The sequence below is a fragment of the Apteryx rowi genome, unplaced genomic scaffold, assembly GCF_003343035.1.
Source record: "Apteryx rowi isolate R43461 unplaced genomic scaffold, aptRow1 scaffold_544, whole genome shotgun sequence".
In the NCBI taxonomy this organism is placed as follows: Eukaryota; Metazoa; Chordata; class Aves; order Apterygiformes; family Apterygidae; genus Apteryx; species Apteryx rowi.
Genome location: NW_020450810.1, coordinates 50,001 through 64,371, shown reverse-complemented (window position 1 = coordinate 64,371; position 14,371 = coordinate 50,001). Strand labels below are relative to the sequence as shown.

General features: G+C 35.0%; 1 protein-coding gene across 5 annotated transcripts in view; it reads left to right on the top strand.

Annotated features, from left to right (window-relative positions):
- Positions 1-14,371, top strand: part of DPH6 (diphthamine biosynthesis 6) — a 174,492-nt gene that overhangs the window by 111,443 nt on the left and 48,678 nt on the right. For all 5 annotated transcript variants that reach the window (XM_026081351.1, XM_026081350.1, XM_026081347.1 and 2 more), the window contains 2 exons: positions 3,446-3,575; positions 7,968-8,142. In XM_026081351.1, the coding sequence (XP_025937136.1) occupies positions 3,446-3,575; positions 7,968-8,142 (305 nt within the window). The remainder of the gene's footprint in view (positions 1-3,445; positions 3,576-7,967; positions 8,143-14,371) is intronic.

Sequence of the window (14,371 nt, the reverse complement as noted above, 5' to 3'; positions counted from 1 at the left end):
GGTCAGCAGCAGTAAATCTCATTTATATACTAAATGTAAAGGAGAAATTGCTATCTTGGGAATCAAGGAATCCAGATTCCTTACTATCCCCCTCTTACAAGATATTGACATATAAAACAAAATGTTCACATTTTGTTTCACATCTTTCTTCATTTTAAACTTTAAATAAAGCATGTTTATGCAGGCTTCTTTTTCTTTCATAAAAATGGAAATAATTCTTGGTATCTGAATGGGTAGGCTCATATTCTTGTTCACAAATTCTCATGATGTATTGTCCCATAAAATCTTTGTTTGGCTTGTGCAGCTGAGTTCATGACTGAATATAGAATGATAAAGAAACCCTAGCGATTTTTAGGAAGCAAAGAAGTCATATGTTGTAGAACTCCCTTAAGCTAAACTTTAATAGCTTGGAAATCAGCAAGGTGGGTGTAATCAAACTTTTAGTGAAGGGCAGCAATGTTTAGTGTAAATTTTCTGGGCATAATCTGTAAATTGAAGCAAAAGGCTTCTGTAACATTTTTGTTACAGAATTTGGTTCTCATTATATTTGTATGGAAATCTGCTAGTACAAACATTATATGTTTTTGTTGTAGAATCTGTCAAAAAGAAGAAGAGGAAGAAGACTAATTGTGTCTCTGACTAGTTCAGTAGCCTATTGCTTTCAGCAAATCACTTGCAGTAGCAAGTAGTATTGTATTCTAATTCAGGAAAAATTGTCATTTTCTCATCCTTGGTAGAAAATGTCAGTTCTCACATTTCCTGTGGGTTTTTTACCTTTCTGGAGGATAGTGTGGAAAACTGAATGAATTATGGTCCCATCATATGAAGAAACYGCAATATTCTTCTTTTGCTTTTTTTTTTTTTCTGAGAACTTGACTAATCTGCAGATATGTGTAAGACTTTTCCTCAGCTCATACTTACAGTATAGGAGTTCAGTTCAGTCTTTTATGATATGAGAATGGAATAGGCACATTCCTTCTAACCTTTTCTTTGCAGGATTAATTGATTTAATGTCCTCTAAAGAGGTGAGTTGCCAGAAGGATTCAGAAATGGAAATCTATTTCTTGACCATATGAAGCATGCAGTTGTTCTTCTGTAAAGTGGTTAGATTTCTTCCATAAAACTAAGATCAGGAGAAAGGAATTCAGTACATTATTGTTTACACTTATTTTCTTAAACTATTAATTTAAACTTTTCTTCTGGTGATTGGAAGATGACAAAGACTGCAATGCTTAAAGTAAAGCAGCTCCAGTGCAGTTGTACCTTGGCAAAACTCCATAGGCTTCAAGAGAGCTACATAGATTTTTACTACATGAGATTTTAGTCTAGAATACTACCTGCTGTAGGCAATATTGATGTTGTCTTTTGTAACTTTCAGCCTAAGGATCTTACTTAGATCACCCATTTAAAAAAATTAAGTTGTATTCTGGCCAATGTTATCTTTTGTCAGAAGTTCTGCCAAAGTAAATATGAGTCTCACCTGGCCATATTTTATAAATTATTGGGAACAGTGAAYGGCTTGAAATTCAATATAAATGCTGTATACTTTCCTTGTACATTTTGAAACTGTGCTGTGTAAGAGTTCTCTCCTTGGGAAGCAGAACTTGCTGTGTTTGAAGAACCCAAGTGGTGGATTGGTAACTGGTTCATCACTTATGCCTTTCTACTAGATACAGTGCTTTGGGAAGTCAGTTTTATGCTGCTTACAATCTAGGGAGAGATTATTTCCCATCATTCCTCTAACACATGCAGAGGACAAGAGGATTGTACCTTTAATTTGTTTAAGAAGATATTTTTTATAAAGTTGGAAATTATGAATTTAACCAAATCTCTTTCTTTTAACTTGCAAATATTGTTACGTGTTTACAAATTAGGGTTAACTTTGACTTAAGCATTTTAAATCTAGACCTGCTTTTTTTTCCTCAAAATATTCCAGATAATGCTGCAAAACTTTTAACTACAGGCTGAAACTCTTTCTTCTTGACTAAAATGTTATGCTGACTGGAAATTTGAAAAATATCCTTATCTCCTTCTTGACTGATGAAGTAGCAGCTGGTATTGACCTAGTGATTGCCATCAGGCAGCTTTCAAATACAGAATTATCAGTGTGCTGATTTCTCAGCTGATGCTTCTGCAGTTGTATCTTGACTTCAGAGGAGTTTTATGTCTACTGCGTTATAGTTTCTTGTATCACTTAACACACACTTTCCTTTTCTGTCAGTGAGAATTCCCCTCTTTAGATTGCCAAAACTAAGAAACAGCAGTATGACTAAGTAAAACTGGGACATTTAGAGCAAAATCCAGTACTGATATGGCCATATTGCCGTTAGTGGAAGTGTGCCAGCTCCTGAACCGTGTTTAAAAGCATGGAAACGTTTTACACAAAAAGTATTTGTTTCTCACTAAAGCAACAGATTATCTTTACCCTCGTGTACTGTTCCACTGGAAAAAAAAAATATACATGTATGCACTATAACTCTAAAGGACAAGATCCCCAAAATTATACTGAAAAGAGTTTTAAGTAGGTCACTCACTTCAAGTTAAGTCACATGGCACTCCGTTATTGTATATGTTTTATATTTGTTCACATTTTTCAGAGAAGGCTTTGTTCTTAATTTAGTTTCTGTTGCTCATGAGTTATAATACGACCAGACTGCAGACCTGCTGAGCTGATCCCACATACCTTGTTATGGTATTTGGTATGTAAGAGTAGTAGATTCTGTCTCCTTAAGTGCTATGGCTTGAATCTTCTCTCTGTACACATTCAGGTGATACTGACTTTCCAAGTTCTTTCCTTGAGCAAAGTCTTTCTCTGCTACCATCTTTCCTTCTTTTCTGTCATGGCCACTTCTGTTTCCTRTTGTCTGTCTTGCCATTTGTAACTCTTTGTTTATATAGAGCTTATTATTGCAGTAAGGTGGGTTTTTTTAAAAAAGTTTAGACAATCATCCTTCTGGAATGGCATATAAATACTTGGTCTTGTCTTTGAAGATGGTAATGGATTAAATGACCTCTTGCCGTCCCCTCCAAATTTTGTACTTTTGTGATTCAAAGTGCTTTATAGATTACTAGCTGTCATAATCTGAAAAGAAAAAATACAAGATAAAACATGAGTACAAGGAATTTGGACTGTCACATGTATATATGTGTGTGCGTGCACATTAATGCATGATATATTAAAGCAAAAAATCATTTTTATTGAGGGTGGATAAAATTAATTTATATTCTTTATATAATCGGAAAATCAACTTGAAAAAAAATTTCATGAAAAATTGGGTATTATGAGGGGATAGGTAGTATGTGGCAAAAGTCTTCAGTCAGGTGTAGACAAGTGTTGGGTTATTATCATTTGCTTTTKTTGAACAAACACAAGATGCCTCTGCTGTCTTTCTACACGCATTTAAAATATTCTATTTTTAACAGCTATATTATTTTTGTCTTGCAGCTAATATGACTTCAGAGGGATTTAAATTGAAAGATATTATTTTGGTACATCTGTATATGAAGAGCATGAAAGATTTCACTGTTATAAATTCAGCTTATGTGGCAGAATTTGATTTGTGTTCACCAGTAAGGTAGGATTAGACTATTGCTATAGTGTATTTATGATACATTGTAATATACTGTATTATTGGTACCATATTTATGAAGCTTTTGTACAAATTTTTGCATCTCACAGACTCAGAAATATACTTTTGCTGCCTTTTAGGGTAATTGCATCAGGGATGGTCATCTTAGAAACACTAGAGTTGGAGATTCTTGCCTTAATATTTTCCATAAAGTTTATATATGCCCCCCATATGGTCTTATAGCAGTATAATAAAATTTTGCAAGTGTTGGTGCCTCTCTGTGACTTGTCTGAACTGATGTGTCTTTTGTATTGATGGTTTGGGGTTTTAGGGTTTTTTGTTTTGTTTTGCTTGTATATTACTAGCCTGTCAATTACTTTACTTTCTTCAAAAAACCCATGATTTTACTAAACCTTCTTTTGTTTTTTTGCTGTTTTTTTGTTTTTTTGCTTGATAATTCAGGTTGGAAGGGACCTCTGGTGGTCRTCTAGTCCAACCTTCTGCTCAGAGGAAGGTCAACTATGAGGTCAGACCTCATGTCCCATTGTTCAGGTTTTTTAAATCAAGTTCATACTTTTAGCATATGCATGGACGAGCAAAGAGCAGAGATTACAATCATTCAGTTCATGAAAATGCCATTAATGGTAATAGTTTTTTTTCATAGGGAAGATATGGCAATAAATTGAGATAAAAAAGCCACTTAATTTTCAAAGGTGAATTCCATAGCAGCTTTTTTGACCCAGGTTACTTACTATTTGAATAAAAATTACCCTAGTCCTTTCCCTAGGTTTCAGTTTTGAGCTAATTTAAAAGCTAGGTTTGCAAACCTGTATTTTCCACTAAACATCATCTTGTCTGTTACTTAGCCCTGTATCTGAAACTAAACCTTTCCTGATACTCAGCCTACATTTTCTATTTTGAATACATTCCATCTTCCCTGTTTATGGCTGGCTGAACTACTATACTCATTTCTTCCCCTTCAAAGGTTTGTAGACTGTTGTTAATCTTCAGTGAACCATGACTTCAGGCACATTAGCTGTTTACACCATGCAGTGAAACATAGCACAGAGAAGTTGGAGCTGGTACCAGCTGCACCAGAATTGGTAGCGTTGTTGCATTCAGTCTGATTAATGTGAATAAGAGAAGGACTTATTAGGTGAAATCAGTAACATAATAGAAGGGCCATACATACAGTTTTTGGATCTCAGCTAGTACCCCCACACAGTGAAGTACCATTTGTACATCCTGTCTCTACCTTTGTTAGCATGAGTCTCTGCATTATACTCCATGATATCACATGTACGAACTGTAGGACTCTAAACCTCTTAGCCTTCTAGAAAATGCTGAAAAGCCCAAGTTTCATTTGATTCTGTACTGGTCTGTGATTTGGTAGTTTGTAAGACAACTCGTTTCAAGATCAGACTTTGTGATCATTTCATTGAGCTCTTCTAATCTTTCTGTGAGGTCAGTTTTTTTAATCTGTGTTTTAATGTTGTAGTTATCACATTCTGCTGGATTCTGACCAGATTGTCAATATCTGTTGTAGTTAAGTTCTCTTCCTTACCACGGATGTAGGGGATAAAAACAGTATCCACCCTGTTCTTTTATGTGATGCCTGTATGTATGCTTTCCCAAATTACATTGGTCTTTTTATTGGCTGTCATTATTTTTCTAACTCTTGTCTATTTATCTGGCCCGTATATCTCTTTCACCAGTATATCCATCCATCTCTTTCATAATTGTTGATTCCCAAGTTTTTCCCTCTTATTGAATATATTTGTCAGGGATTGTAATTCCTCAGAACAAGCATACTTGCATTTTCTATTTCGTCTAAGCTCGTATTCTGTGAACTTATTATCCCTCCTCAAGATGGTTAATTAAAATACTAATATAATATGTATTCTAAAATAAAAATAATTTTGTCAATTTTAGTGTTACACAAAGTATCTTAAAAGAAGCAGACTCTTTACTTTTTCCTGTTGTGCAACTGAAAAGGTTTTATTCTTTATTCAGGCTTATAGCATACATTTCACATAACTTAGTAATAATTTTGCTAGTAGTTGCATCTGTGTAGAACTCACTGCTTTGAATGGTTTCCTAAGACAAATTTCCCTGCATCTTTATTAATGTCCTCCCCCATAATTTATAAAATCTTTCTATATTTTATACAAAATGCAACCAACTGAGAAAGACACAAAATTAAATTCCTAGCCTGAATTTGCTACAGAGCACAGTGATATTATAYGATATATAACAGGGATTATGCAATATAGAAGTACCATAGTAAAAATCAAATGTTATTTGTTACCATTGCTCTGTCATATTTGATATCTTATTGGTCTCCCTGTCATTTTTCATCTATATCTAGAAGCACCAAAACCAAAATATCATCCTGGTAACATAAATCAGGAGGGAAGGCAAAATGCTAAAAGATTGTATGGCTTATATGATACAAATTGCCATCTAAAATAGGAATGCTCATTATCCTTCTTTATTTTAGATAAGACACTTTTTAAAAAAAAGTGGAAAAATATCTTCTAATTGTGAAAAGATTCATATTAACTAATACAATATATAAGTATTTGAGTGGTAAGAAAAGTGATGGAACTTTTTTTTTTGTTAGTTCCAAATTATATTGCAAATACTGTATTATGTCTGTGGTTAACATTGCCATGACCAGATATTCATTCTCTGGCACTGTGTATATTTTATTTACTACAAATAATGTTAATTCTAATAAAATAGGAGGAGGGGGTGCCTTTTCAGTTTAGCAATTTTGTAACATAAAATAACGTATTCTATTTTTATTACAGAATATGAAGTATAGTCATTGACTTTTAAGTATAGTGTGATTATAATTAAAACATTGTTAAGATAATGCATATCATGATAGATTCACATTCTCCTAACCATCTCTACCACCTGGGTGTCAGAAGAGGCTAGAGAGCCGGAAGAGGCTTCTTTGAGATGCTAATTATAGTGCAGGATTACTAAACCACAGAGGGGTGGAATGCTGGGTTTGTATGCCTTAAGAGCAGAGATCTATCCCCAGATGTGAAATACACAAAAATGAATCTCCAGTCTTTTGTATCTTAAGTCTTCTGAAAGGCACTTACCCTTCTCCAGATTTAGCTTCCTTCACTTCTCATGCTGCTGCATGTCTTAAGCCTCCACATTTACATAGCCAGCCACATAGTCTTTCATCACTTCTTGGAAAGGTCATAAAATAACAGCTAGAAAGATTAGGAGGTTGCAGGAAAATGGCTTTTTATGATTATTTATGTGGAACAAACAGATTTATGGTTTTTTTGACCAAAAGAAAAATTATGCGGCAGTTTGCATGGCTGCATAATTGCATTATGCACAGAGACCTGGCTGTGGGAGTTCTCACAAGTAATATGCTAGAAGCACAGACTCAAGGGTGTGGATCTGCACTAAATTTGCAAAATTGTCTTGAAAATTTACCAGCCCAAGCAGAAAATGTACTCACCCATCCTTATGATGATGATAATGAGGAAAAAATACTTTATTTGCATAGGACAGGAGGGGAGAAAGGTAGTTTTCTTGGAAGAAGCAAGAAGAATTTTGTAAGATTGTATTACATGATATGTAAATAGAACAAATAATTTTTTGTTAGATTCCTGCTGGGAGCTAAATGACTTTTTATGCGTGGACTGGAAATGTAATTGTTTTTCAGGCTTAGAAATGCCAATTTTTTTTCTACTGCTTTTTCACTGGGCAGATGCAACAGGCAGGCTGTCTGTCCATCTAGACACGCAAAATCTTGGAGCAAACAAAAATGAACTTTTTTGATGAGTACTTAAGTAGGTTTTCAGTTCTGTCATAAATGTTTGTGTCATGAAATAAAACATTCAGTATTGCATTATAACATGTGAAGAAGCTGTGAAGAAACAGTAAGCTGCTGCTGTTTAGAAAACTAAATCTCTAGTCCAGCTAGTAGAAGGAAATTCAGTGACAAATGGGTGGGGATAAGAATACTATAGTGATATAGACATGTAGTCTGAAGGCTGCTTAGCATAACTTATCTGGCGTTTTTAAATAGTTGCGTGGTCAGGATTTTTTTTAATAACAGAACTCATATATTTGTTCTTAATAAAATGATACACATCATAAAAATAACCAAATGGAAATGGGCCACTGACTATAATATTAATTTGCATTACCAAGGAGAAACTAACTTGCTAGAAGTCTAAAATTGATCATAATTTCGAGAGGAGATAACCATGTAAGTACTACCTGGTTATTGTGATACTATAGCTTTGTTATATGTTCCTGACAAAATTTTGTAACGTAGTATCCAAAAAACATGGAAAATAAATGCTGAAAGTTGGTGCAGGCAAACTTTGTTTGACAAAGATAATTTTCTTGTGTTTTCAGAGTATGTGTAGAAACCCTGTTACCTGATGGAGTACTGTTTTGCATTGACTGCCTTGTGCATAAGTATGACATTGCAACTGATGACATGTTGCATGATGAAAAACTGGTCATGCATGTACAGAGCATTTCTCACTGGGCACCTGCTAATATAGGACCTTACAGTCAGTCCATCAAGGTAGGAAATCTTTGTTTTTTCTTATGAACTATAAGACAGTGTATTGAAATGGGTACAAAGTTGCAAAGTCTCATTCCCTCCCATCTCGAAGTGCAAAAAAAGGAAGAATGTATTAAAGTTGAAGGGAATTGTTCTTATTTTCTACTTTAAGAAAATTTTTAAATGAGCATTTTGAAGATATATTTTTAAAACTTATGAACAAAACAAAAAAGTAACCTGCATCAGCCTATATACTATTTAACTATTTAAGTATGAAAACAGGCAGTAAACTATCACAGATAAGTGGACCAAATGTTTGAATGTAAAGTTTTTTCCTAATCAGATTAATACAGTACCAAAACATCCTCTTGCCTAGCTAGTACCACTCTGGATATTGATAAAATGCCTTAAATTTTCTGTTGCCAAAATTTGTATATCCTTTCCTTACCAACTCTCCTCTTGTGTAACATAAAGCTCAGTCCAAATTACTATGTAGCACAAACTGTGATTCAAGCAACATGGTATGTCATCTGTTTTAATTCTCCTGAACATCTTTCAGTCTGAAAACCCACCTTGTATAATGCCCATGAAATCATAATTTTTTTTGTCTATGTACCAGTTATATTTTTATGGTAGTCTACAGAAAATTTCAGGAACAGTGTTTTGCTTCAGAAGTTCATGGAGAACATATTTAATTTGCAGGAGGAAGTGTTGGTAGGTAGATACTATATTACTCCTGTAGTTTAAAGCAGGGTGGGTATTTGTCATCTGTATATATCTGTTTCTCTTGAGGAAGCAGAAATTTGGGTTTTAGATGTTTTCTTTTCATTCAGTTTTATACGCTGACTGTCATGTTGTGTCATGTTGTATATAGTCCTGCAAAGATAAAATTTAATGAACTTTACACTGTTATATTTGGGAAAACTTTTTTGGTGTTACATCATTGCAACTAATCTGTGTTCTTGTCCTAGAACTGACATAGACTAAATTCAGATAAGGGCATAAACTGAACATTGCTTTAGTAATCAAATGAGCAGTCCCATGCTGTCAGTGGATGTTAAGCAGACACACTGTCAGTCTCCTGGTAGTATGGAACAGTCAGCATAGCCAAATAAAGATTAATTTCCCTTCACGCAACTTGTAATGTGGGTCAGAAATTATAACATTAAGGAAAACTTAGTGTCCTTTTATTTCCCAAAGGGCTGTATTGGTCAAGCCATATTATTTTTCCTTAAGGTGAAAGATAAATATTTTTACTTTTAAAATCGAAGGGCCATAGGATTAAAGAAACAGTTATCAAAAGCTGCACCTCTGCTATAGGATCACTCACTTGTGTTATCCCTTGTGGATAATCTGTCTCTAGTCCACAAATATCTGTATGGGGCCACTAAGTGAAACGGTAATGTGTGTGCCACCACATTAATTTTCCTTTGCTATATATAGCCTTACTACTATGTTTTGGCCAATATGTTTTATCCAAGTATCAATACTTAATGTTATCCTGGTTTTATCTTGCTAATCGTCTTTGATTTTTTTTTTTGATAAGATATTTCTATTCTGCATAACTTGATCTAATAAAATCCACAAGAATATTCATTTTTTTATTCCACTAAAATGTACTTTGTATTTTTTAAATAATTTGTTTCACTTTCTAAAATAGTATAAAAAACATACAACCTATACATAATACATTACAGAAAAATGCATAAGTGCATAAACAACATATTTGCATTTGAAAATTTATTAATATAAGATATGGGCCTTGTATTATCTCAAATATAATTTTCCCAAATTTAAAAGCTTTTTTAGGGGCATTTTCAGAAACTTATTCAGACTAAGTATCAGGCAGGTATTAAGCTCTCAAAGTCACCAGCAGAAGTAAAGCACTTCAATATCTTTTGGGAATGAAACATATTTTCCAGTATAAATAAAGAAAATTTTTTTTAACTTTATATTCGGCAAAAGTGGTTTGAAATTATTTTATGATGATGAAATGTTGGTCAGTTTTATATGTTTGAGGAGCATAAGTTTAATGATCTCAAAATAGTAAATGGTTAATACCCTTATGTTGTATAATTGATGACTTTGCTTTTCATTTGTTTGACAATAATTTGACAATTAAATTCTCGTCTTTTTGGTCCATTATAAAGTTTTGTGCACGCTGAAGATTCATCATGTATTTTAGTACAGAATTTTCATTCACTTTGGAATAGGCCAAGGACTGTAATACCCAGGGTATTGCAAGTTGGGACTGATGTGCACTGACGTTTAAGTACAGAGCTGGCAGTTGAAAAGTGTAGGTAGTTCATGCAAATTATGATATTCATACTTCAGGCTCAACAAATCACTCAGCAGAGCATCAGTTTAATTCTGTAGGAACCTTGCAGGAYCCTGCCAACCGTACCGTGAGGACAAAAATTAAAGATTTGAAATATACCATGAGAATGTCCTTCTGACCTCAGTCTGACAGACACCAAACAGCAGTGGCAGGATGAAATTAGGTTCTAAATTTCATTCAGAGTATTTATAGCAAAATCAGACATTCTTCCTCTTTTGAGAGTAACATTCTTTAATAACAGTCTCAGTTTTTCTGCTTGTAAGAAGTAGACATAAACGGTTGTAAGATACAATGTGACCGACTTTCCCATATGTAAGAAAAAATTGCAATAATTCTTTTTGGTCCACCTGCTGTAGAAACCTCTGTCAATCTTAATGTCAGTGTCCGCAACTGGATTATAAGATACTTCAGAGTTATAGTAACGGCTATACTGATGATCTCAGTAATATGTCACAAATGCACAGGACTATGTAGTATTAGTGCTTTTATTATTATTATTATTATTATTATTATTATATCAGCTGATGTAATAAAAGATATTACGTCTCTCTATAAACTTCATCTCACAGGTTAATGAGAGATTAAACACTCTACCTTGCTTTTGTCAGTCTTACAGTTATTATTTGCACATTTCAGACCAAGAAGAACCTAGTAGTAGTGAATTTTAGCTGTCTTACAAATAACTTTGTTTTACCTAACATTTCCATTTTTTCAATTTCTTTGACAAAAAGAATGGAAGCAGATTTTTTTACACTGGTAGGACCTGATCTGTAACTCTAGGAACACTTAGTAGTCGGGTGAAATGAAACCACTGCATTTGTCACTGCCCTCTTCATGCCTTCTGTGTAAGTATGGAAAGTTTAAGATCGTACTGAGAAAGAACCTAAATGTCCTTTTGATCTCATGCTTGGAGATGCACTTTATAAGTAAGGGTTCAAAGTGTTCTGATTATATCTTTCTAATAGTTGTACCACAGAGTTTCTAGGCTAGTCTGTCTGGGAATATGTGATGCTATGCGATTTGCCCTCTTCCAGCTCTTTGTACCACAGTAAGCACCAGCCCAGTTTATGCAGGTCATTGTTAAACATACCTCAGTATTTTTACTAAATGTATTTCATGTTTTTACTTCTCACTGTTGTCTGTCTTATTATCATATTATTTACATGTTTTAATTCTGTTTTACCAGTGGATCAGGGGATTTGTCAAGACTAAACTGTAACTGATAGTTTCTATAGAGCCTGCTTACTTATCATCTTCACGAAAGCTAACAGTACAGTTGTATATCAAGGATTTAGACCTGTAGATGCACTGCAAAGCAGTGCTGCTGGTGAGAAATTTATATTTAGAGTTCATTCATGATTATCCATTCTGTGAGAACGTTCCTTGAGCATTTGTGAACTGTGAGCATAGTTCATTTAAAAAAAAAAAAAAATCCCAATGCAACTGAAACACTAACCATAAATACTTATCTAAGAATGCGTGGAAACTTGACCATGTTTGCACCAGACGTTCTTTTAATATGTTAATGCAGTTTAAAAGTCTATTTGCACTTCAGTTTGTCTTGGCAAAGTTTCTTAATGTTTTCTATCTGGAAATGAACAAATAAACTGCAACTGTAGAATTTATTGTACTCTCATATGCCACAATTTTTGACACTGTCATAATGTATTTTATACACATAATAGCATATATACATCTATGACTTGATTATGTCTACTGAAGCTTTTAGCTATTTGTTCATGTGTGAAATGATGGAATACTCTGGTTGGTCCGTCACACTGTGATTTTTTTCCTCATGACCTCAATTCTTTCTTTCTGCCACTGCCAAATCTCAATTTCTGCCATCCTTGAGGCCTCTTTTCCCAATCTTTTCATCCACGCTGTCTGAACCCAGTAGCACAAACATGAAAAACAAAAGAGAGAGTCTTTTTACTCTCTTACTTTCAATGTCCAGACCCCTATAATTTGATCAAATTTGGGTTCTTACCCCCATGTTTACTTACCTTCTCATAAATTATTCTTTCCTTTTATTTTTCTGAACATCAAGACACGAGGAGTTAAAAGGTAAGTATTGTGGGAGCAATAGTGGAAATAAGGATTCTGGCATCTCATTTAAGGCGGTGGTTCTAATGTTTCCCTGCTAAGAAGGCTTAGTTTCTTCTCCCACAGTGAAACTGAAAATGGYCAACACATCTTAGTGCACAGTTGGTAACAGATGGCTTTTAAAGGAGAAGGTGTTGTTGGAAATAGCCTTGTCCATAATGTAACCCAGTTACTTAAACTATCTGACTGGTTGCAGTTTCCAAAAGCATGTTTAGCTGGACATAATAAGTTAAATAAAATGCATATTTTAAGGAGGAAGCTCACTTCAAGGGATGCATTGATTATCCTTGTAAGAAGATCAGCCTAAAAAGGATGAAGACAGAAAGATGTCAGAAGAATTAGTGAATCAGGGACTGAAAAAATCATGGTGAGATTCCTAAAGATATAATTGACACTTTTGAGAAACTTTAATGAATTACTTTTTTTTTCGCATACATATAGCCAATAAGTTGTTTGTTCTCCTCCTTCCCCTCTTTACTTTTGTGATTTAATAACAGTTTATTATATTATACTGTGTGTGGTAATAAGAGGAAGATTCCCATGTGCTTTTACCTTCCATTTTTGTGTGTTCTTTGAGAGGCTGTAGCTGGGCTGAAATACTTGTATTAAGGTGAAGTGTGAAAATAACCTTGATTACTTTCTTTTCCAGTTTGAATGTGGTAAGTGTACTAGGCATGACTATGTGTTTCCAGTTTTTGGGTGTATAAAATACGTGGAGAAATATAAATATAAGCAGTTTAACTTTTACGAGAAATTCAGAATTGCAGGCTCTTGAGGACAATTTATTTTGAATGTGAGCTTCTTTAGTATTTCCATATGAATTAGGGGCAGATTCAGATAAAACTGGCTACAACTTGACTACTTCTTGTCCTGTGGGAAGGAAGCAGGTCCCCCCTAATCTACATGAGGAAATTCTCAGGCTGCTAAAAAACAGGTTAACAGTCTTTAAGGAGTCTTTACACAGTTGAAAATGACTCATTTCACCTGGTTAAGTTGTTATTCCTTGTGTTTTAAATCAGAGGAGATACATTTTTCTTTAGCTAGTGAAATTTAGAAAAACATTCTGAATGCGCTCCAGGGAAGTTGGCTGAATATTAAGAAGATAGCTTCCACAGATGTAGAATTTAAAGTAGATTACCAATGCCTGATATATCACAGAATCACAGAATGGTTGAGGTTGGAAGAGACCTCTGGAGATCATCTAGTCTAACCCCCCTGCTCAAGCAGGGTCACCTAGAGCACATTGCACAGGATCGCGTCCAGGAGCGTTTTGAATATCTCCAGAGAAGGAGACTCCACAACCTCTCTGGGCAACCTGTTCCAGTGCTCTGTCACCCTCACAGTGAAAAAGTTTTTCCTCATGTTCAGGTGGAAGCGTCTGTGTTTCAGTTTGTGCCCGTTGCCTCATGTCCTGTCACTCGGCACCACTGAAAAGAGTCTGGCTCCATCCTCTCGACACCCTCCCTTCAGATACTTGTACACGTTGATAAGATCTCCTCTCAGCCTTCTCTTCTCCAAGCTAAACAGGCCCAGCTCTCTCAGTCTTTCCTCATAAGAGAGATGCTCCAGTCCCCTAATCATCTTCATAGCCCTACGCTGGACTCTCTCCAGTAGTGCTACATCCCTCTTGTACTGGGGAGCCCAGAACTCGACACAGTACGCTCYAGATGTGGCCTCACGAGGGCTGAGTAGAGGGGGAGAATCACCTCCCTCGACCTGCTGGCAATGCTCTTCCTAATGCACCCCAGGATGCCACTGGCCTTCTTGGCCACAAGGGCACATTGCTGCCTCATGGAATATATCTTGCAC